The sequence below is a fragment of the Dermacentor silvarum genome, chromosome 8 (assembly GCF_013339745.2).
Source record: "Dermacentor silvarum isolate Dsil-2018 chromosome 8, BIME_Dsil_1.4, whole genome shotgun sequence".
In the NCBI taxonomy this organism is placed as follows: Eukaryota; Metazoa; Arthropoda; class Arachnida; order Ixodida; family Ixodidae; genus Dermacentor; species Dermacentor silvarum.
This window is the reverse complement of record NC_051161.1, coordinates 157543565-157569113: the sequence shown is the minus strand read 5'-3', so window position 1 is coordinate 157569113 and position 25549 is coordinate 157543565. Positions and strand designations below refer to the sequence as shown.

Genomic DNA, 25549 nt, shown 5'->3' with positions numbered 1-25549 from the left:
AGGCATCACTTACTTACTGCCAACGCTCTCGCCTTGAAGCCTATGCACAACGCCCAAGTGTGGTTTAACTTTTCCACGCACTTGTTAAGGTTCATCATATCAGCCACAGTACACCTTGAACTGCTGTGATTATTAAAGCAAAGCTTTCTTTAGATACTCTACCGGGTTTGCTTGGCGGTGGTTGTCTGGTGCCTCTCCATCACAGCACACACAACACAGACAAAAAGACTCAAGCAGGAACGCATCAATCATGCCAAGCAATGCACTCACATGGAAGTGCTTACAGGCAATCTTGTAGTATAAATCAAAGTGGTGGTGAGACGAGACCATCAGAGGTGACTAGGCACTTCCGAAAAAACGGAAAGCCGAAAGAGAATGTCAGCACTACACAGAAAACAATGTCACGCATCAGTGGGTAACATCTGCACAAACGCCTCGAAACCTTTGTGGTCTTGTAGTTTCGACACAGGCGTTGGGGACTTGCAAAACTTTTTTTTTGCTAATTTTCATCCTGCCGCCTTCGCACCTTAGAAAAGGCGAGATGAAACCACTGCAGCAGATGCAAGTGGACACAACCAAAGCGAGGTGCCGCTTGCCTATCATGTGACAAGGGCCTACATTTCTTTATATTTTTTATGACTAGGCTTTAAAATTGTCACATGACACTCCCTTCTAGTTTTCCTTCCTTCCTTCCTCCATGGTTATATCCATGACTATGGCCACTCGGCTCACCTCCATGATGATGAAGATAGCACATTTTAGGTTTTCATTTGTTTCACTAGCAAGGTACCTTTTATGCTTCTTGGCACAGGCTTGGCACAATTTTCTGCTAAAATGGTGCTTTAGAACAGGATGGCACAAAGGGTCACTATCAGCGCAATCGGCGCAGCTGTTCCACCACTGTATAATAAGTGGACTACACTGCAGTACCTAACAATGCTACCACAGGAATTTTCTGTCCACAGCATTTAACCAGGGTTAAATTCTTTTACATTTGCCTGTTCCAGCCTGTCCCTAGCAAATAAAAAGTCCAAGACTGTGGGTATCAAGGGACTTGCCGAGGCATAGTTTCTGAGGAGTTGAAAGTCATTTTGCGAGATGAACTGGCTGTACAGGACTCCTTCACGGAACACAAATCGATCTCTCTCCATTTCCCAGAGCCGTAGCTGATCCATGATTGTGGCTGGGAGTACAGGTGTCTGCAATGGCAAGGACATAATTAAATACCTAACCAGGAGAAGTTTGGACACTTTTCCTGGTAAAAATGCGCCCATTGAAGCAGCTGAGGGACACTTGCCTGCTTGAGGGCCTCAGGATGTGCATACATTCGAAGAAACTTTATGATCTGGAAAATTGAAGGGTGCCTTTCTCAAAATCAGATGCTCCTTCGCAAGCCGTAAGTGAGAGGATAGTGATAAACAAAATTTTATCAAAAGTCAGTCAAACAAGTACACATTCTTCACACCGTTGAAACCTAAGACTCTCTAGCAGCTCCACGCACATAATAAAAATAATTAGGCATTGAAAAGAGCTAAAACCTAGTGAATTCTTCAGTGCAAGCAATAGATTCCATATTTCTAGCCATGTACACAGTGAACAAAACAAGCATAACACTTGACATGCTACTGTTAAATGAATGTGTAGCAGAAAATGGCACATGTCAACGTCAATAATCTTTGCTTGCTCAAAAGTGTACAAGCTTATAAGCTTTACTACCTTTAATAACCATACTTATTGATTGCATCACAATGAAAATGTATGGATGAATATAACCACACCATTTATCAGAAGTCGCTTGGTACTTTTTCTTAACTGAGATTCATAGCGCTAAAACGACACAAGGACGAGGAAGAACACGGGACGAGCGCTTCTTTGTTCTCTCCCTCCGCTTTCGGCGTTGGCATCTCCCCCTCCATTTTCTGCTCCGCCCTTCTTCCTCGTCCTTGTGTCGTTTTAGCGCTATGAATCTCAGTTAAGATTACAATGACCCACCAACACGCCCAAATACTTTTTCTTGCCTACCGTAATACAATGTGGTAACAAATGTCCATGAAAAAGGCACAGTATATTCGAAATCTCAGTTCACTCAGCAAATAAACGAAATAATGGAATAAGGTGACACCTAGATGTGGCACCAAATGCAGGGCATGTTGGGCTGCTGAGCACGAGTTCGCGGGATCGAATCCCAGCTGCAGTAGCCACATTTTGATGGGGGCGAAATGCGAAAACACCCGTGTACTTAGATTTAGGCGCACGTTAAAGAACCCCAGGTGGTCCAAATTTCCGAAGTCCTCCACTACGGCGTGCCTCATAATCAGATCGTGGTTTTGGCATGTAAAACCCCATAATTTAATTTTTTTTAAATGCAGGGCACGGAGATACGCTCTCTGTCACAGAACTAAATCTATCTGTTCATACAAAAACATAAAAGGCACGTAGTAAGACAGACAGAATCGGCGACTCCACCGCCGCACAACGCATTCACTCAGGACAAATAGTAAAACGTGGACACTGGGCGTCTCTTCTTTGTTCTCTCCCTCCGCTCCACTTCCTGGCGTTCACACATGCTTTCTCCCGTCCTTCTGAGCCCAACCACCTACTCTCCTTGCTTAGCGTCGTCTGCCGAGACGCGTGGAAACCATTCCACAGGTTACTTCCATATGCCATGCGCTATATTGACGGAGAGCGGCGGCGGCGGCAGTGCGGAGCTGGAGGTGCGGCGCACGTCGAGCTTGTCGTCTGCTGATCTGATCCGCACTGCTGCAGCAGTGGCGACAGAAAATTACTTTAAGTAAGCGACTGCTTACAGCAAAATACAAAATACCGTATTTATTAGAATCTAAGCCGATAGTTTTTTCAAATAATCATATACGAAACTCTAGGGTCGGCTTAGATTTGAGGATTTTAAAAAACGTGCCAGCTTTTAACTGAAACTGATAAATATGGTGCATAGTTAGCGCCATCTAGAAAAGTCAGTATCGCAGCCGCTAAAATTGCAATCCTTACTATGTATGGCGGTCTACTAATTTGCTATCGCATTCGATGCATCGCCTTTTGGGCGAAACTGCGACTTATTTTATTCGTCGTAACTTCAGTGCATCGGGAGGAAATCTGTTTTTCCAAATGACAGAAAGTTGTATTTCTGTTTGAAAGCATGATGTGTGCGGTACTGTAAAGGACTTTTTTTTTCCTCACACAAAACGGGTGCGCGTTACAATCGAGGGCGCGTGAGAATCCAGTAAATACGGTAGTTGTCTAGCCATAGAGGCATCATCAAGCGTTCAAGCCGGACGGAACTTCGGCATCGATAAGAAAAACGTCTGTCATTGGAGGGGGCCACGGGAGATGCTTTTTGCGTGCGCTGCAACGAGGATGGCATTTACCAAGGAACATTGACCGTGCGTTCCTTCAAAAAGTGCAGCATCTCTAACGCGCTTGATGGTACTGAATACAGTGCACTGTTTGAAGATGTCAGCAGTAAGGAAGTTAATGACGAGGCTAGCAGCGATGGTGACATAGAATGAGCTCGGCAGGTTCATATTTAATAAATGATGTTTCATTTTGTGAATGCTGTCCTCGCTTTTTCGTTCGGCCTACATTCGAGGCAAGTTTTTTTTTTTTTTCTGGCTTCGAACTTTTGGGGGGGTCGGCTTAGAATCGGAGTCGGCCTAGATTCGAGTAAATACGGTATGTGTGCGACATTTTGAGTAGGACCTGACTTTTGATAAGTAGTGCAGTGCACATAGAGGGAATGGCCCACTAGACGAAAAGAAAGTCTCTTGATCGACTTCAAAAGGAAGCTGTGTCTACAATTTTCTACGAAAGCCAGGCGCAACTCACTGATGCTGAATGCCAGAAGCAACCACAAGACGCCAATGCGGAAAGGCAGAAGGACCACAATCTGTCTACAACTGCACGCAGTGTAGGTGCGTTCCCTTACTCAGGCATGTGCCGTAATGGGAATTCTCAGCCTTACTTTCAAGATGATAATGATTCCTACAATTTGCAGCCTGGAGGCTACAGGGATCTGTTCAGTGAAGAGAATGGTTTGAATATGCCTTGCAACGACGATTTTGCTGAAGAAAGCAGTTTAAGCAGCTCCACAGCCTGAAATGACAACAGCAAAAGCTCTTCGAGCACAAGTCAGAATTCACTTTTGCTGGTGCAATTTCTACATCCAGAAAGAGTCAAGCTTCCACCTTCATGGGACCACCACAATTTACAGAGAGAACCAGTCAATACAAAAAGCATCGCAAAAAAAGAACCAAGTGAAGCATCTGTCTATTTGAACGATGCTCAGATAAACACGGTAATAAAAGGCACCCTTAACCTAAAACCTTGTTTCCACTCTCTTCTGACATAGCTCGAGACCGCACAGATGGCCCTTGTATCCCCCCTCTCCCATTTTCTAGTTTTTGTTTGTGTTGCGTAGTCTTTGTATTTCCTTTATTTTCCATGTTTTTTTGTTCCTGTGCCTAGCACAATTCAATGTAACCTCCCTTAATAAAGGCACGGCATGAAGCCTGTAAGGTATAATTCGAGTAAATAAATTAAAATGAAATAAGACATGGTTCATCTGCTAACGTCTGTCTGCAAAATGCAATACAAATGCACGCTACTGGTACCAGGGCATGCGCCGTGCAGATACAACGAAAGTGTGAGGTGTGGAAGAATGGACCGGCATGGCCTAGCGCTGTTGCTATAGCAACGGCCGAGAGACTCAAGCTTGGCGCAGCCACGCACTCCATCGACTGAATGGAGCAACCCCCCCCCCCCCCCCCCCACATTTTTCTCCTATACAGAGCATGAATCGGCAACCAGCGTTTCAGGATGTCCTTTCCAGATAACAGGGTGTCTACCAAGTTGACATTTTCAGATTCCCTGTGTTTTCGAGGTTTTCCCTGAGTGATTTTGCTAAATTGCCTGAGTGAAACGGAACTTTCTTTTACATCAAAATGGGCTGACACCATGTTGCCTGATGCTGTCACTCTTTAGTAAGCATATAAAAAAAATGTCGCAGTTTCACCCGAAAGGTGAAGCATCAATTGCGATAGCAAATTAGTAGAGAGCTATACGGAGTAAGGATAGTAGTTTTATCAGCTGTATAAACTTAGACATGCAGCAGCACCAGCAATGCGCCGAACTGTTGTAGACGCCGTCGGCGTTTTGCCCGCGTTCGCACCGAACGCGCACGGCGCTGGTGACTGTTGCCTGTGCCTCTGGGGGCGGCTCGGAAGTTTTCGACGAGATCAGAACGGGACACTCATCGAGCAGCGTCCGAAGTCTTTACCACCTTCTCGCCTCACCACATTCTTATATAAATACGCATTTGGTGCCGCAGCTAAACGTCGCCTCCCCTCCCTCCCTCCATTACCGCACATTTTGTTCCCTTTCAATAAAATTACAGCTAATTTAGGGATGGGCGAATAGTGGATTTGAGGTTCGAAGCGAATAGTGATTTGGTCAAATAATTTCGAATCGAATAGTTCGAACAGTATATATCACATATTACAGTAAAACCTAGTTGATTCTAATTTCACGGGATTGAAAAAAAAAATGTCCGAATTATCACGGTATCCAGAAAACAATAAGCAAATGCTTTCTACGTCGGCACGATTTTATTAGTATAATAGATGAGCAAATCCTTTCGCTATTTAGCACAAAAGCAGTGTGGAAGCTGCAATTCTTGTTATCTCATAACTGATTGGCTCTCGCAGTGGCGATCGAGGCCTCCCGACTTCCTTCGCAGCACGGCCGCGGCGCGCGCCATCATTTGTGACACGCTTTGCACTACCGCGCGCACATCCCGAGAATTTTTTTGCCAGTAAGCTAAACGCCAACGGATCGCACGTCCATCGCGATGTAGCCGGTGCGCTTCATCTTCGACAGCTTTGCACCGAGGTAAACCGAAACAACTTCTTGTCGCAACCGCGGCCGCTATTGACACGATTATGAACGGCGACTTTGCGGTGCTTAAGGGTACGGCCACGATAGCGGCAAAAACGCCTGCATCATGGCGCGAGCGGCAACGCATCATGACGCGCGCGGAAAAAGCGGCAGGAATCGGGGGTTTTACGGCTTGCCGAGGGTGACGAGAGCGACGAGGGTGACGTCACGGAGCCAATGGCAACCGGACCTCCGCCGCTCCGCGCCGGGTTATCAATCGACGATCGTCATCTCTCGTGGTTCTATAGAGGGATTTCTGGACGCTGTCCCATCGTACCCTTTTCGCTCACGGTGATTCCGCGTTCCGAGAGCGCGCGAAATCATATCGCGCTGCCGCGCGGCGAGACGCGATTGCCACGGTGGACTTCGCGGCAAGGCGCTGACGCGCGGCAACTTGCCGCTGGCGTGGCAGTACCCGGCCGACGCACGCACCGAGTCATCAGAACGAAACTACCGTTCACTGCAACAACTTCAGACGAAATCGCGGTCGCTATCTATGCGATCATGGATGGCCACTACGCAGCTTTTTAGGCATGCGGCCGACGTGCGTATTGAGTCAAAACGAAACTAAACGAAACCGCTGGGAAAGAAACCGCGGCAGCTATCGACGCGATGATGGGTGGCGACTATACAATACCGCGGCCAACGCGTTGTTATGCGCGGCGGTAAACGCAATAAAGGCACAAATAGGCACGAAGCGTTCCGTCGTTGCTGTCATTCACGTACGATTTCCGCTGCTGACTATGGCCATGCGGACTCCGCCGCTTCGTTTCGGTTGTGCTCTAGCGCCGTTTCTGCTCTCCTGCATCGCACATTTCAGGCTCTTTAAAGCAGAAACATATAGCCTTCGAGATTTATGGTTGATGTATGGCAGCAATGACGTGAAGCATAGCCTCCGAGATATGTACCGACCATCCGTGGCTTTGGGCTGCCTATTCGGGAGCGCCGAATAATTCAAAAATATCGAATACCTGAATTCGAATTGAAGCGAATAACGAATATAGAATTACTTGATCGAATATTCGACAATACCGTATATTCGCCCATCCCTACAGTAATTTTCCCTGATGGAGGCACAAATTCCCTGAGTTTTCCCCGAGTTTTTCCAGAATATTCAAAATCCCTGAGAATTCCCTGTTTTCCCGGTTGGTAGACACCCTGGATAAGCAGAGTCTGTGCTCCTGTCTATCTTACTCCGTGATAGAAGGCCCTTCCCTGAATTTTATTGTGCTCAATTAACTCATTAAAACGTCACTTGCAAATAGAAAACATAAAGGGACCTTTGTGTGATGCGAAGTGGTTAGATCGTGGTTAGATCAGTTCAGAACAAACAACGTCTAGTAAAGTGTAGATGATGAGTCACTCTCATCTTTGTGTTCATGCCCTAAAGTTTGTGCTCTTCACATTACAATGAATGAAATCTAACTAGCCTAACTGGTAGTTCTCTAAACATAACCTTCAACAGAAACCATAATGAGTAGCCCACCTGGTTTGATGTAATGCCACTACGCAGTGCTTGCCGGACACTCTCTCTTGTAAGTCTGGCAACAACAAGATTTGGAAACCTGTGCATGATAAAAATAAATTGGTTGATCACTCTTTTAGAGGAACTGATCATAACATGAAAGTGAAATGTGTATTCTAAGAAGCAGTGGCAGCGTCATTACACATTTGCAATAAACAAGTTCATAAATGCGCACAGTCTATTATTATTTACAGTTTCGCTTGAAGGACAAAGCAATGACAGCAATAGCAAGCATACGAGGCCTATGTTGCTGCACAGCGCAAACAGCTCCCTGGAAGTTAGCAGGTGCCATAGGTACATCCAATGCTTTGATGAGTGCGTATGTGGCAAAACTGTGTCGTTAAAGCTCCGGCGGAAACACAAGCAAGCGCCCATAAGCATGTTCAAAGGCACGAGTTGCCGTAGTGCCACTGAACGATGACAGTTACTAGGGATCACCTTCGAAAAAGTGCAAGGAACACGCCAGGAGCTCCATCACCCACAGACACCAACGAAGTTGAATTGCAAAGACACTTCCATGCACAACCATCTTTACTACCCTTATAGGTGTCTAGGCTGCCAGTCATGTTGTCTACAAAATACTCAGTGATCAAAACAAATGATACCCACATATTCTTACTGTGATCAACATACATGATCAAGAGCACAATTCCTTTAATAAAGCACATCTTTTTAACCGTTCTGTACTTATTTTTCTAACCATTAGGTAGGCCCAAAATGGCAAAGCTTGTAGTTCATCACAATCTCGTGATGTACATACGTGGGACAGATTTTAAGTAGAGCCCAGCATAAAGCACTTTAGTGTTAATGAATAATTTTGTCTAATGTGTCACTGCTGTTGCATGCTAAGCGCAGAAGAAATGCTTATAATCATACACACTACCTGTACAAAAGTTCACAAAACAATGCTAGCAGGGCCACCTGGAGTTGAGAATCTGAAATGCAAAAACATGTGACATCTCAGTTTGACATTATGACTATTATGTAATTACTACCCCCCAAAAACATAGTGACACACAATGTATATACAGTCAGACCCACTTACAACACTATCGAGGTTCCAGAGAAATTTCATTGCTATAATTGATTAGTATTCTAGTTGGATTATATTGAAGAAAAAATCATTCTAACAAACCTATACCTATTTCAAGCCATTACTGATCACATCACACAGAGCAATTCACAGTACTTACTGCTTCAGAGCAGAAAATCCACAATCGGTCAACTTCGCCTGCTTCACGTGCAGTCCACACATCTTTTTGAAGCATGTCTAAATATTCCATGCCATGAAGCAGAAGGTCTTACGTAAAAGCGAAATCTGGGAGTACTCAATTGTGTACAGGGCTTCTTCAGATCACATTACTTGTGGAGACTGTTCTTGTATGTTGTCATGACTTTCACCAATGGTGTCACTTTCTAGCAACAAAGCAACAATTGCGTCATCCATCAGAGGCTTTTTTAAAAGTCTCTACAACGTGGTCGGCATCCAGAAAGTATTACAACGCCAACGCATTGCTGTTGACCACTACTTCATCGGCAGAAGCTTCTCAAGCCTCTGCATCACTTGTAGCATTCCAAACAAAGCCCACTTTTTTGAAGCAGTTCTTCACCATTGGAGGTCAGACCTGTGACCATGCTCTAAAAAAAAAAAAAAAACCAGATTGCCACTAGCTTGATCGTCAAGTTAAGTTGCAGCCAAACAACAAACATCAAACTTTAGATACTTCAAGTAAAGAGTGTCTGAGTACCTCCCCATCTTTGTGGGCTCCCTGCTGAATCCTCTTTCATCCACTATTCTTTACATTGCTCTAGTCTGGAAGTGATATGCTTCAGGAGCGGATAATGCTAGAAAGCGTTGGCTGTAAAAGCCTGTAATTCTCCATCGACTCATGCATATTCTTGCCATTCTTGTGATCCTTCCCAATGCTGAACAATGTTTCAAGCGCTATAACTATGTTTTCTTTTCGCTGACTGTGCTGTGACTCTTAGGGGAGGCAATGCTGGAGTGGCCTCTATCGTTGCATGAATGAAATTTATAAAGAAAAAAAAATGCACAATAGGCAGGCGAAAATGATGCCATGTGCCGAGGGCACTGGCATTGCAGCTGCAGCAGCTACTGGCTACGCACGACCTACAATGCAAAAAAAAAAAAAAAAAACGTGGATCGTGTGACCAATAACTCAGACATAGGTTGGGACCAAGTTCGACCAAGCCTCCGGAGGAACAAGGAAGTAGAAGTTCCCACTTCTACAAACTTCCTTATATATGCGTCAACCTTCAGCCCATCGGCTCTATGAAGAGCTGTTGATCGCAACTTCTGTGGGGGAAAAGGTTGACAAATGTGCTTGTTGCATAAAGGTAGATCATGAACCGGTTGAAGTTGTGGGAGGGTGCTGGGTGGCTTTCGCATGTTGCTTGAACTTTCTGTTCAATTATTGTTGGCTAGCACATGCCAGATCTTATTTTTACAGTACGATGGTGGCACTTGGCTGCACTGCAATATGCAGGTTATTTCAGGCACTGATGGTGCCGCAGCTGTCCACTGTCAAATCTGATATATTGCTGTAGTCAATATTGTTATAAGTGGGTTCAACTGTAAACTAGTTCCAACTGCTTGCAATATTAATGGATTGCCAACGGACAACAGTTTACATCACATCTCTAGAGATCTATCACATGCATCGCTGTTGCTCCCATTATGACGCATTCTCCCCGCTTCGTCAAGCCCATCAAGGCATTCAGAACATTTAATTACTGAAAAAAAAAAACTATATGACCAAGCCATACAGATGAATTAACATTTACAATATATCCCAAGAATCTGCCACTGTAATCCACTGAAATAAATTTCACTTGAACTGCAGTCAAACTAAATTTTAGTAGCGTGGACTTTTTCCACGACACTGCTTATTATATTAGTAAGTTCCTTATTGAAGTATTTAATGATTTCACAAGTGTGTCTACAAGAACAGCCCAACGAAGACTCAGCTGTTTAAAATATGTGTCCTAGGCAGAGCTACAGCCATAAAGTTATCGTGTGCAATCAAGGCACTGACTCAGAAGTGTCAATCATGGCTCAGTTAAACAGTGTGGCCATGGTAATGCAATAGTAATTGATACATTGACATCAGGCGTGCCACATAAGTACAGCAGAGGGCAATTTTTTGGAGGTGCTTTAGGTCTCTGTACTTCTCAGTAATGTAAAAAAAAAAATCTAATGCTATCCAACTCTTTACACTCCCTTATATATAATACAACTGAATAACTTTCACTTGAGAAAACATTTTGTTGAACTTCTCTATACCCCTTAAAGAAACTACCAAACCTGGCTAGCAAAGCAGGTGACTTGACTGTAATCTAAAGTGTCACAGGGCACTCACTAACTCCATGTTTAAAAGGATGGATTCTTTGCAGTAATACGCATGCTGTTTTCCTTAATATTTTTGTTGAATAAATCTTGTCTAACTATTCATATGCATCAGAGCAGCTGTTGAAGAGCCATGTACAGTTTAGACCACTTATAACGTAACCGCTTTTAGTGCAGGACCGGATATAGTGCAGTCTTTTCAGACTCCCGTTAATTTTCCCATAGCACTCCATGAATACACGTATCGCTTATAGTGCAGTTGCGGGAAACGAAATACCGGTTACAGTGCGGCTGCCTGGGAGTACGGAAGTCAGCGGAGACGACGAACGCTCCCCTCAAACGGGCGCCCCAAGGAGTGCTCGAGGAAGAAAGAGAGACAAAGTGGAGGAGAAGGGCACGTGGTGCGAACGAACAGCCAGTGAGGCTGAAACCAGAATCTTGAGTGCGAGTCGTGAAATATCACGGCGCGCATAGCGAGCGAGCGCCACGAAACTGCCAACGCCGGCCAAGGCTCGCTTCACGATAACGGCAGTAAATGAAACTTCAGGGAGGGAACGGGCGGCGCCGACACGGCACGGCGAAGGGCGCACGCGGAGACCGTGGAATGTGAGGGAAGAAGGCGGCAGGGAAGCTGTTTTCGCCCTCGGCAACTCTGCCGCTTCGGTGGCTCCCCTTGCCCTCCCTCGTAGCTCCCTTACTTTCGACTGTCACCGTGCGCGCCCGCAGGCGCCGCCGCTCCAGCTGGCCCGGCGCCAGCTCCCCGAGGTTTCGTTTTCAGCCGTTATTGGGAAGCGGGCGTTTGCCGGCGTGCGCAGTTTCGTTGGCCGGCCTGGGACAGCGCCGCTGCTTCCCTCTGCACCGTAGCCGCAGCGTGCAAGGTCAACACGTGACTAGAAAGTAGAGGAAGCATAAAGGAGAAAGAAGGGTTCACTGCCATTTTTTACGCGTGACTATGGTAGCGTGGCTGAGACGTCGGCACGTACACGCATGTTCCGGCGCAACGCAGAATCGGCGACCTTGCCATTTGAGAGAGGCTGAAATTTCCGCCGCATTTTTATTTCTTTTTTTCTTTGTTCGCGCACGACATTGAGGGGTCTCTCCTAAGCTTTTACTCTATGGCGGTGCCGGAGCAATGCCGGTCGGAGGCGCTGCCACGTGATTTGGTTCGAATTAACGAGATTCAACTGTAAATTGAATGCAAACGTTCTAGCCACATTCCTCGAATGTCGCATACGCATGATGGCTCAGTGCACATGTTTTGTATATGTGGGGGCCTTGAAAATTGTTGCTTTGGTTATAGTGCGGTACCGCTTATAGTGCGGATATTCGCGACTCCGGCGACTTACGTTATAAGCGGTCTACACTGTATCTGCACCCTTTATTGCATGCTGAAAGCTTGCTTTGTATGGAGTCTTTTTCACATGTGAATATGCACTGTGTGTGTGCATGGAAGCTGTGCACTATCATGTAGAACACATGCATGCAGTTAACAGTGGTGCGATGTGATCTAATTGGAACAGTAGCTGTGTGTGGCACTGCTACAGCTGCCACTCTCTGCAAAAGTAACATTGATGAAGCGGAAGTACCACCATAATGAAAGAAATTTATTTTTTCTGCAGGTTGCAGCCCGAAAGCTGCCATCAATATTTCGCTGCCACAATAGGCCTAAAGCTCATTGGCTCAGCACCTGGCCATGGCTTGCCTTGCACTGGTTTGGTTGATTCAAACAACCTGCGTGAGGCATACGAAACTTATTTGCTGACGAGCCTAGATTGCACACCAGAGAATGCAACTGTTCCATATCAATAGCTTTTGGTCTTGGGGATAGTAGTGGGCATGGGGGGGGGGGGGGGGGTAGAAGGGGGGGTACCAAGGAAGGGAGTGCTTTTGCAATTTATGAAAAGTGGCACATTCTCTAAGGCCATAACCATGGGAGAGCATGTTGTTTGCCACACTTTGCAATAAAGAACAAGATCTGTCGCAAAGATGTAATAAAACTGAATATCAAACATATGTGACCATGCACAGGAAGGGCTTACTTGTGTATGCGTACACCCTGTAGTTGGTCTCCACCATTATATAACCCGCCTCAAAGCTGCGCAGGGTCGTCTCCTTCAGTCCAGATGCCAGGTTAATGGCAAGCCGCGTTGGGTAGAATCGACCTGATCTCCGCTGATAAAGGTGAGATCAACATTGAAATGAGCTTTTAGGACAAAAGGGCTATTTTTCCACCCACTAGTACAAATTTAAATAAAATTACATTTCAATTTGCTTTGCAGCAAAATTAAAATTTTAATCAACGACATAAGTGACACACAAGCACAGCACCAACTTTGGCCCCTCTGCTTAGTAACCATAACCGTCAAAAGGACACTAAAGAAAAAAGTACAATCCATTCACACTGACAAGGTTTTATTTCAACAATTTTCATTTATTTGATTGAAAACTGTTTATTAGTCATTAAATTATGGCCAACCTTCCCCATACTGACTTTCGTGCTCAAATTGCAGCACCGGGCATGTCAGTGTGCAGTGATAAATTTCACTGCCTTTTCATGTATTTCAGCCGTTCTTGCGCTTGAAAATAATTTTTAAAAGATGCCATATTAATAAGCTTTTGCAGACTTATGAATGCAGTCTAATTCTTCATTAATAAACACTTTGAGCAGACGCAGTAAAATATGTGACATCTTGACAAAGGGGGCCCCTGTTGACAAAGGAGGCACCTGTTGACAAAGGGGGCACCTGTTGACAAAGGGGGCACCTGTTGACAAAGGGGGCACCTGTTGACAAAGGGGGCACCTGTTGGCAACCTGTGTTTTAATTTATGCTTCCTTTCTGGCTTATCAAGCTTTCTATTGTGGTAAGACAGCTATTTCCAGTGCCAGGAATACAACTGACAAAACTAGCCTAATCCAGTATTTTCTTTAATGTCCATTTTAAAAGCAACTTTCGTGCCACACTTCGTACATACAGTTCATGCAAATGTGGCTCATTTTTCAAAGCTTCAGGTTATAACTTGTCACATACAAAGAGCTCACTTTAGGTCAAAATTATTTCAACCTTGTGGTTAATAAAGCTATCAAACTTGATAGATTATACATGTCAACTACGAAAAAAAGAAGAGTGCATAGAAGCAGGAACAGCAGATCAAGCAGAAACAATGACAAAAGCTTAGATGCATTAAGATTAAAATACTTGATCTGTGCACTTCAGATGATTCCACAACCATCCTGAACAGATTTATTTTTTATTGGCCCAAGGAGGTGAAGTGACTACATTTCATTTAGACTTCTCGTGTGAGAAAAACATTGTTCATGGTGGAGTGCAGACTGAAAGCACCAACTTTCAAGACCCTGTGCTGAGACCGCCAACAGTTGGCTTCATAGTTAGAAAGCAGCTTGAAGAAGCAATAAACAAAAGTAGCCTAGAAATTGAAAGTCACTCAGAAAGCACCAATCACATATACTAAATAATATTTCTGGGAATTAACGTGCCAAAACCACAATCTAATTATTAGGCATGCCATAGTGGGTGACTACGGGTTAATTTTGACCTACTGTTTTTTTTTTTTACTATGCACCCAATGCACCGTACCTGGACACTTTTGCATTTTGACCCCATTGAAATGCGGCTGCCATGGCCAGGATCTGACCCCGTGACCTCATGTTTAGCAGCGCAACGCCAAAGCCCTTAAGCAACCACGGCAGGTCAAGCACCTATCACAATAACAAGCTAAGTGAAAACTTGTCTGCAAATTTTTAGAAGAAGCCTGTTTTTCTGGAAAAATATAAACACATACACAAAACATAAGATTTTCTTGGACATTTGTGAGAACGATACCCAACTTGTGGATTCTAGCAATTGTAAAAAATCACTTTCTTTTTTTTTTTGTATGAGCTTATGAAAACTTCTGCACATCCTGTTATTTTGAAAGCAATAGCTACTCACTCTTGATCAAGTTATTCTGGAGGCAATTTATGAGGGTCATTCTTGGAAGTTTTATGTATTGCTACTAAAGAACAGACTCAGCAGTAAATCTTGAGCGAAGTCACTACCTGTCAGCAGCCAAAGACATGCACATTTGCCACCAATGAAGCACGAGGTCATTGTTGTAGAACTAGGTATTCATTTTGACAATATAAGAATCGCTGCACATCACAAATTCCTTCAAATTGCAAATACTTTCAAGATAGTGGATGTTTCGTACAAGATAATAAGAAGAAGACATTGAGAGCAAGAATGGGTGAGTATTTGAGATAAAAAAAGCAGCCTGAAGAGGTCATGCACATCACTGCTGCAATATTCCTATGGGTGTTTCTTTCTGGAGGTGTTTTTGCGAGAGTGTAACCATGAAGCCCATTGGGTCATAGCCTTGGATACGTGCGCCGTGAACTTCATTACACAGATTCATTCCCCTCCTTAATGCATCAGTCACTATTTTTGCAGCCAACTACTGCATAGTTTTCCCTCTACCGTCCCACATTTTGAAGCATGAATGGAGCACAGCATGTTAGCAATCAGCCAGTTGCATTTTGACAGCTGATCACACAGTAACAGGACAGAAGCAATAATGGTTTCACATTCGTGCACTTTCGCCTGAAGCAACATGCGCTGCAGCGCCAAAAGCGCCATCCCATTCCTCTAGAGCAAACTACTCTGCAAAAAGGGTCTATAAGTGATAACAAATGGCTAACTTTTCTGCACAGAACAGGCTAGCTGCACGATTACAGTGATCAAATGACTACAAGCACAGTGATCACAGGATTGTTGCATGATTTGTGTACTCGCTCATGGCAAGTCTTGCCAGGTGCCGGAAAGTGCGTGGCTCCTTTTCACATGCAGAAAAGGCTGCATTCCATCCAGTGCCCATCATCAGTCTAATTCATTGTCATCCTCTGTGCCATTCATATTAACAAGAACTCAAAGGTTTCACGTTACACCACAAAACTCCAAGCCTACTCTTCGTGTCTTCGGCAATGTATTATCGATTCTTCTGTTCTAGCTCCAGAGCACACACCTGCCTGCTCCCACAACCACACGAAATGGCAGAACCATAACCATGAGAGATTAAACAACAGAGCCTCTTTCTCTGTCTGTCTGTGTTTGTGCGTGTACACATGCACATTTTTTTTTTTGTTTTTTTTTAATATAGCAAAAGTGAAGTCTTGGCACAAATTATCACAATGTTGACTGTAGCAGGACTCCGCAGCTTTAGCCTTTTGGCACAGCAATTCCATCACTATACTCTCTAGCTGCTTTCGTCATTTGCTTCCTTAATGAGGGAATCACTCACTTGCTGGTAAGTCCTCATGAAATAATTATTATACCGATGTCTTACAGGCATTTCGAAGGCCTTTGAATCGATGACCTATTGGCTCAACACTTAAGTAGGTGCTGCTACAGGACCAGTTTTGAAGACCAAGGAGTGAGCAGTCGATAAATTCAACAATTCTATTGAAACCTCAAAGGCCTTCAAGCAATGCGAAAAGGTCAACACAGTTGACCGTTGTAAACATTATTGATGAGGGTCAACAGCTTGTTTACACTTGCATACCATAAACAATGCATCTGAATACAGTAGCAAGAAAGATTTACCACCTAAAAATAATCAATTTTCCTGGAGCAACAAGTGAAAGTCCCCCACTGAGACAAAAACACTGCAGCTCCTGCAGCCAGCAGACTCAACGTTGCCAGAGTAACAAAACAAATAGGAGAACACTCCCGTACATTAAATCTTCTTGCCTTCAATTCTTCGAGTTTTTCAGTTTCATACAACGAAGAGACGCAACACACCATGGAAAAAGACAGGCAAAAGTAAAGAGCGTCTCTCGAAACGTCGGACTTCCACACTCGGCAAATCCTCTTGGCGTGCCCGATTGACGGCCTCACAAAGCCACACAAGGCTTGCACTTCAAGCGGCAACAATCCATTGGTGATGTGGTAGGTCGGTTTGTGAAGCCCTCAATCGGGCACATGAAGAGGATTTGCCGAGTGTGGAAGTCCGAAGTTTGGAGAGACGCTCTTTCCTTTCGCCTGTCTTTTTCCATGGTGTGTTGCGTCTTTTCGTTGTATGAAGCATGTACCAACTAGCCCAACAAGTTTTATGAAGAGTTTTTCAGTGTTTTGTAGGTTATTGCACTGCTTTTTTGTTTCAGTACTTTCACAACAACTAAATGCTATTCATATTATCCCTAACATATTTCTCTTGTGCTATTGATGTTTCCTTTCATATAAATACTCCAGGCCCTTTAAAGTTAGAATAAATGAAATGGCATTTAGAAACCATACAAAAATGTAAATGCACTTTTTAGATATTAAAAATCATAAATCAATGCTGGTCAATTTTAGGTCACAACGCCGGTACCGCAAGTGCTTAGGTGTCACGTTGACGAAACATTTGAACGGCCATAGAGTTTGCTACGTAGCAGCTACACAACTCCTTTGAGTCAATCTTATTTTGGGAACTTTGAAGGCTTACTCTTGAGAACAGCCCGTGTGACACAGGTACTACTAAAGCATTTTAAAGTTTCAGCGGCATATAACATACGTTTGTACATGTGAAGTACACAAATTACAAGAGTATGTATGGATTATACAAAGTACGATTCATGCCTTTTCTTTCATCTGCATGCAGTGTCAATAAAGCACATGCATCTAACTTGCGTGTAGCCACTTTTGGGGCACGAAAGTTATTCTGTATTTAAAGGGAAACATGGCTCCAGGATCGAAAATCGGCCCAAAAAAAATAATCTTTTCTGTCCATTTATTTTCATGCTTCTGATTCTGTCCCGCACCTGTTTGCAAGTTTTGATAAACATATGTTGCCGACTTCCGGCCTTACAGCAATCCAAAGATGTAGTGACACACCCTTGCCCTTTAAACTAATCAGCTTGTGCTATACCCTATTGTCCCCTTGTCACGACAGTGAACAATCAGACCGTGGAACGGCGAGTCACAAAACTAACTCTTTCTTAGGCGAACCTGTGCCCACGGGAGACGAGTAACACTAAGAGCACAACAAAGAGGCGGGCACGATCATCAGAATCCGATTTATGGATCAGATGCATCGGCTATTCATACAAGACTGCTTGAACATTCCAGTGTAATTGCTAGTGCTCCCGAAAGTTCTAGCATGTGCATGGCTATTCTCATCACACACGCAATATGATTACATAAGGCAACCAGCAATAACATTAGAGAAACTTCCGATACAGAAAGGCACGTCTTGTGCTGGGCAATAACTTTGAGCATTTGTTAGCCGGTGAAAGATAGTCACCGAGAAAATAAATAAGAATGCGTGGCACTGTAAAAATATGAGCTAAGAAAATACAGCTGGACAATATATTTCAAGCTCACCTTTCTTTGATAAACAAGTCCAAACTCCCTGAGATGCTGCAGGAACACTAGCAAGGATTCTGACATGCCTTCAGTGCTGTAATCCTGAAAAAGAAACATTCCAATTGCTTCCTCCCTCCCTGCCTATGGCAAAGAATGGCAACATCAATGCTAGATTAGAAACATGTCACTACTTCCAAACAATGGTTAATCTAAGCACAGTACAATTAATTTTGCGTAACAAGAGTACAACTTCTTTAGCGTCCTTTTCCACTTTCATCAGGATCACAATTTTTTTTTAATGTAAAAAACTTTCGCACTGCTTGGGAGGAGTTCGGCTACGGAACAAAAAGCTATGTTGGAGAAAGGGGCTGGAACATGACATTTATCTGCATATAACACAACTGAAGAAACACTTGGCGTTTGGTCACAGAAAACCAAAGCACCACTTAAACCTTAAAAAGAACTCCAGTACCCGAATGTATCGCAAAAAGCAACTTTGACATACCGAAATTCAAAACAACACCTCGTATTTGCATATGCAATTTTTTAATTTTACAGCATTCACTTTAACAAAAAGTGGCGGCTTGATGTTCAATCAGCTTTTCAAAATGTAGTTGAGTGTGACATCTGTAAAGATCTCCAAAATTGGCTATTAGTCGAACCTCGATATAGCAAAGTTGTACTTGCAGCGAAAAACTTCGTTAATTGCGAATTTCGGTAATTCGAGGTTTTCGAGTTTCACCAGTAAAATCATTTCACAAATTCCAAGAACATTCCTGGTGGATAGTATCTTGTCAATAATCACTTATAGACAAATTGCAAGAAGGTCGGGCCAAAACAGCGCGGTTATGAGTGCCAGCACGCGCAGTGCAGATCGCGCTGAGAGCAATGCAACGGCTTGGCTCACAGCATCTGAGATTAGCGAGTTGTGTCGCGCGGCACCGTAAATTTTGGACGTCATGGCTGACCACGCTTAGTGATTGCAGCCTTAATCAGATGGCACCCTCAAATTAGAAAGAAAAGTGCAAAAAGATACGAACAGTCGTCATGAGAGAGAAAGAAAGAAAAGAAATGTTGCAGGTTTGCCATAAAGGCGGAGCATCTATGCTCGAACTTTTCATGCACAAGGATGCTTGCAAATGACATTTTCTTAGGCTGACTTAAAGTTTTTTGCTAGATTTACCAGCCATACAGGCTCCAAGTACATGCTTGAAATGGCCGAAAACTTGGTTAAATCGAAACCATGTCCAAAATTGTTTCGTTAAATTGCGTAAATAATACACGGTTTTCAATGGAACTGAGATCGGGAAAGCAAAATAGTTTGTCACATCGCGAATTTTGTTAAATCGAGGCTTGATTACAGTCAAACCCACTTATAGCAATATTCAAGTGCCACAAAAATTCCACTGTTATAACCGATAATTGTTATAACCAGATTGCATGAAGAAAAAAAATCAAAATAGGGGAACGGCAGAGCTGTTGTGAGAAAACTGTAATGCCAGGGAGGCCAGTGCCCCTACCCGCCACCTTCCTCCATCCGGCTGCTGATTAAGTTTACTCGTTTAACTGTTTAACTCTGCTTCCTGTGCGCTCCAATTGCGTGTAACAAGCCGCGGCTGTTGGCGTTCAAAAATGGCACTGATAATAACTGCAAAGCGGGGTCACGGGTGGCAAGTGACATGCCAGCTCCACCGAGGCAACGCTTCGGTGGCCTCAAAAGGGGCAATTTAATAAATGCGAGAAGGTTGTCGCAACAGCCTCTCAGCTTCAGAAATCTAGAAGAAACACTGAGATCGCCGCAAGCATGTCGCCACGTACATACTTCTCACTGGCTTGCATGAGATAACACCATGTCTGTCAGCTTTGCTTGCTAGACGCAAAGCTTGCCGACATGCTTCTCACGCGAAGGTGCCTCACGCAAAAGGAAGCTCCGGAGGGACTGAATCATCTGCAGGGCTTCCTCCGAGGACAATGTTGAGGCAGCCTCCTACCGCGTCATCGCTGCCGCGACTGTCGCCGTCACTATCCGATGCAAGCACACTCGCGACGGTTGCCGCATTAGTTAGAAGTACTTTGTTTCCAAATCTGTAGCAGTGCGCTTTCGTGACACCGGCAACACCGTGCATTGTCGATGATCAGCGGGTGGATCAGCGATCTTCCGTTTCGGCGGCGAGTCAGACGAGGCTGAGAAACCACGTAGCCCGGAACGACTTCGACTTAACCAAGACTTGCATGAGCGACTAAGTCCGTCAGCAGAACTGTGCAGAATGAGGTGCCAACAAGCAATCTAGGAGTAGCGCCCAGTGCTATCGGCGCAGTTGGCGTGGTCCATTCGTGTTTCGGAGGGTGGCGCGGCGTAGATCTACGGACTGCAGCTCACTTGTGTTCAGAGGAGTGGAATGACGACAGGAGAGAGACGCGCGAGGCTGGCGATGCAGAGGCGGCTGGAAAACAGCACACGGTGGCGTGCAGCGACTAGAAATTTTTTTTTTTTTTCAAGGATTTCACATTCCCTTTCGGCACGGACACCCCGGAGCCAGATTTCACCTTATAACCAATAATGAGGCATGGGGGCATTGTAATAAGCAGGCTATTTCACCATAAAAAACATACAAAAGTTGACAGTGCAGCAGCTTCTCATTGTTATAACCGATATATTGTTAAAACCGGTATCGTTATAAATGGATTCGACTGTATTAGCAAAAGAAGAGTGCTGTGAACAGGTCACTAATCAGGTGCACTTGGCCTTTGATACGCTTTTGATTGCATTTCTTCAAGGGTGTTTTCGTCACGAACGCAAACAGCTCAACAAGAGAAACACACAAAAGAATGCACAAATGAGCTTTACCGTACCTCGAACACTGCCTGCCAACACTAGGCATGCGGGAACAAAATGCGAATCAAGGCACCAAACATCTCAGATCGACCTTTGCACTTGCCAAAAATTACCTTGAAGATACAGCGCGTGGCACGAATAGACATTCATGTGCAGCTACAGCAAATGCAGAGGAGAGGAGACGCACGCACTAGGGAGAGAGGGCAGGTAGGCGCACGTCCCCAACGCATCCTCGATAGCACAAGGCCAGTGCATTTCGATCCATGACGCCATGCAAGTCATGCTACCTTGCATGACTGCCACAGAATCTAAATGGGATGCTCCGAGCGAGCCGCGGAGTTCAACGAATGGAACGGAGAGCGCAAGCTGCGAAACGCTTACTTCGCGTTAGAGGACAGCGCAAGAATGTGGTTCGAAAACCACGAAGCGTAATTTGTGTCGTGGGATGCTTTCCGATGGGAGTTGCTTGCCACTTACCCGAGTATGGACCGCAGGGAGAGGGCCGAAGCTGCCCTACAAGCAAGGAACCAGCGAAACAATGAAAGCGTTGCCATGTATGTAAAAGACATGTCCCACCTATTCCGCCGAGCTGATCTGAACACGGGCGAGGACAAGAAGTTTCGCCATCTAATGCGGGGTATAAAACAGGAACTGTTCGCAGGGTTGGTTCAGAGCCCGTCGTGCACGGTCGCTAAGTTTCGTTCGGAGGCGACAACAATGAAAAGAACGTTGCTTCAGTGATCAAGGATGTACAACCGGGAAATGAACGTCACCTATGTAGACGCAGTTCCAGCAGTCTTCGGAAACATCGTGGAAGTCAAACAGCGTGGAAGTCATACGGGAGCTCGTATGATCTGTAGTGCGAGAAGAGCTTCAGAGGCTACGACTTGACCAGAACGCTCCAACGCCGGTCAGACAGGTGATCCGGGAACCACAGCTCAGTGCACACCCCCAAGCGTCATTACTGCGTCAGCCGAGCCTCTCATATGCCGATGTACTGTGGCAAACTCCCGGGCGTGCTCAAATCGCAGCCACTGCATCTATTAACAATGCGATACCTCGAAATACGCTGTCGCCACCCTAGAGAAGGTTTAGGAAGGCTGATGTATGGTGCATTCCTGACCGAATACCTTTTTGCTACCACTGTGGTGAAGCTGGGCACCTCTACCGAACGTGCCCCTATAGCCAGACAGGACTCCGTGGTTTTCCGGTAGGCGCACGTCCCCAATGCATCCTAGATAGAACAAGGCCAGTGCACTTCGATCCATGACGTCATGCTAGCTTGCATGACTGCCATAGAATCTAATGGGGATGCTCCGAGCGAGCTGCAGTGATTTTGATGTCACCGCTTACGTCACGCCAGGCATGGCAATGGAAATTTCGGTCCAAGTAACTTGATGTCATAAAACAGAGTGCGCAGGCCTGCAACCTCGGAGGCGTCTCCCCCCTCCCCCCCCACCTCTAACATGTGCTTGATCACGTTACCGCGTGCTTATCTCTTCCCCTCCCCCCTTGACGCTGAAGCAATCATCAGCTCTCGTGTTTCTCCAAGCGTTCCGAGCAGCCATGTGGCCCGCAGCCTCTGCAGGTTTTCATGCAATAAATGATGCAGCAGTGTTTCCTGAATACCACGTCCCAGAGCACCCACTTAGACAGCATTTTTGTTGGTAGAACTTTTCATGCGGAAGGATGCTTGGAAATTACTTTCTCCTAGGCTGACTTTTTATAGTATTTTGATAGATTTACCAGCCATACAGGCTCCAAGTACATGCCTGAAATGGCCGAAAACTTCGTTAAATTGAAACAAAGTCCAAAACTGTTTCATTAAATTGCAAGAAAAAATGCGCGTTTTCAATGGAACTAAGACTGAGAAATGAGAATAGCTTGCTACATCGCGAATTTCGTTAAATCGAGGTTCGATTATTAGCGAAAGAAGAGTGCTGTGAGCAGGTCACTAATCAGGTGCACTTGGCCTTTGATACGCTTTTGATTGCATTCCTTGAAGGGTGTTTTTGAGAAACACACAAAAGAATGCACCGATCAGCTTTACTGTTGCCTAAACTCTGTCATGTGCCAATAAAGGAAGAAAGAAAGAAGAAGAAAAAGAAGAAGCTAAAAAGAGAACAAGAAGACACAAGGAGTCAATGGCAGAAATAAAGAAGTTTGAAAATAAGAGCGTCCGACTAAGAATACAATATGACAGCAGAAGAAGAAGTGCAAAAGTGCACGCCCAGCTACGTGGCCAACGGGAGAAGGGCCACGTAGCCGAAGAGAACAGCCCAGCTACGCTCTGGGACGCAGGCAGGCAGACGGAGCTGGAGGCCGAACAGGACGGGTGGATCGCGGAGACGGCGGCAACCCAATGGAAGCTGTGCTTCAGCTGCCGCGGCTACGACCCGCGAGCTGAGCGAACGCCCCACCGGAAGCCGAGCTACAGGCTGACAGCACCGCTTCCCGGATTCCCTGTGGCTACGATCCGCAGGCTAGCGGAGTTGACCGGGCGATCCAGGCGCATCGGTCACCCCACCGTCCTGACCCCCGAACCAGGCAAACAGTGGACCGAACGTCGGACACAGCGGCTTCGAGTCTACGACGAATCGGCGGACCCAACGAAGTGTCGGCGGAAGCTGCAACGACGACGTGACGTGGCCACGTCGAGGGACGCCATGTTAATATTTTGGACTTATCAATTCAAGGTAGCTGAGGACATTGGAGAACTTATAGAATTAACTCGTGCTGTAAATTGTTTGTTTTGTGCTGTTGTCTTTGCCGTTTGTTTTTACGATTATAAATGTTTGTCTTAAACGTTCGACTTGTCCCTGTCTGTCTTCAGTCCACCGAAATACGTGACAATTTGGCGAGCCTGCCAGGATATTCCAGCATTTCCGGCCCCGTCACAGATTTTGGTGGTCTGGAGATGGATTGGGACAGCATATTAGCTACTGTTCGCGAGAAAAAGCTTAGCAAGGAGCAGGGCCTCAAACTAATTGAGGAGAAAAACCGTGTCCACGCCGCTCGATCTTTAGAACTTGAGACACTTCGGCAAGCATGTGACAAGAAAAAACAGTTCGAAGAGAAAGAGGCAGAGAGGCCAGATGCCGTCAAAATAATACATAGCAATCATAGCATACCTGAAGAGGGGCCTCGCACAGGTGAGCTGTTGCGACAGAATAGTTGTCACTGTAAGGCTATTGATGACCGCGCCGCTGAGTCCTATAGTACTGGAGAGCAAGGGATACAACACCCGAATGATGAGTGTGTTTTTGGTAGCGCAGGGTACGTGCCAGAAGGTCGTGCTCATGAGGGCGAACGGTCCCCAGAAACGAAGATTCAAAAGGACACTGACGAGAGGGGGAATAGCACAACGCTGCATACGGTGTGTGTGGAGAGCAGAGCAATTAACAATGTCATGCAGAAAGGGAGAGTACTTGACCATGGCAAGGCTTTTGAAGAGGTGGGGACTTTCGACTGCAGAAACCCCTGTGAACACAAGGTAGCATCCAGCAAGCAAGACATTTCTGATCCAGACGACCACAGGTGCACAAGTTTTACGAGTGACAAGAAAGTAGTGTGCATTAGGCAGGCGATGGCAGCAGACACAGGAATAAAGCATGCATAGAAAACAGAGAGAGAGAAAACAACGAAGCGAGAAAGAAAGAACAGATCGAGAAAATGCTTCGAGGAAAAGAAAGGGAGGAAGTCAATACCCAAGAGGAGGAACTGAAGAAAGCACCAATGGGCAACACTTTAGGGTGTTGTTCATGGCAAAGCCACTATGAGAGCGGGATTTAAATTTAGGGTGAACCAGTAGCGTACCCAGGATCTCTGCCAGGGGGGGGGGGGGGGGGGTGTTGACAGTTTGCCAATACCATCTAAATAGCACTAATTTAAATTTTTTCACGGGAAATTGTCAAAAGCGCTTTTTGTGAGTGTGCAGACGATTGCGCGTCTTATATCTCAGTTGCAGTACTCAAATGCACAAGGAAAGAAAAGGGGTTAAACAAAAGAGGGGCGTTAAGTCGGCCTCAGGGGGGGGGGGTTACAACCCCCGAAACCCCCCCCCCCCCTCGTTGCGCCACTGGGGTGAACAGTCGTAGAACATCTGAATATGACGACTACGAAGAACATCACAAAGATCCAGAGCAAGAGCGTCGAGTACTTAAATGCAGATTGCGAGCATGTCCCCATGACAAGAAAAAGGTTTTGAAGAGTCATTTTTTCAAGTTCGAGTTCAAGTACAAAGCCAGCAGCTACACTAATCGCTCAAGAAGGCGTACATCACGAAAGTACAGACGGCAGATGAAGAGACTGCTGAGAGCGAGATGGCGCGCGAACAAGCATGCGTTCAGGAAGCTTTGTCCATCAAATAAAAAGGAGGCGAAACTTGAACTCTACAAGAGAATTTCTAAGCCAGGCAGGAATCGTGCAGGCACAGGAAAGAGAAGAATTAAGAAGGGAAGTAGGCACCATAGGAAGTCTCGACAGCGACGCAAGAGAAAAGCACTTCGACAACATTGAGGGTGTCAAACGGAATT

The 25549-nt window shown here is 45.3% G+C and overlaps 1 protein-coding gene across 1 annotated transcript in view; it reads right to left on the bottom strand.

Moving 5' to 3' along the window:
* Positions 1-25549, bottom strand: part of LOC119461791 (general transcription factor IIH subunit 4-like) — a 76599-nt gene that overhangs the window by 9810 nt on the left and 41240 nt on the right. The window contains exons 8-13 of the mRNA XM_037723172.2: positions 18197-18280; positions 12878-13010; positions 8355-8406; positions 7433-7511; positions 1298-1345; positions 1059-1199 (exon numbers count right to left, since the gene is read on the bottom strand). Coding sequence (XP_037579100.1) covers positions 1059-1199; positions 1298-1345; positions 7433-7511; positions 8355-8406; positions 12878-13010; positions 18197-18280 — 537 coding nt within the window. The remainder of the gene's footprint in view (positions 1-1058; positions 1200-1297; positions 1346-7432; positions 7512-8354; positions 8407-12877; positions 13011-18196; positions 18281-25549) is intronic.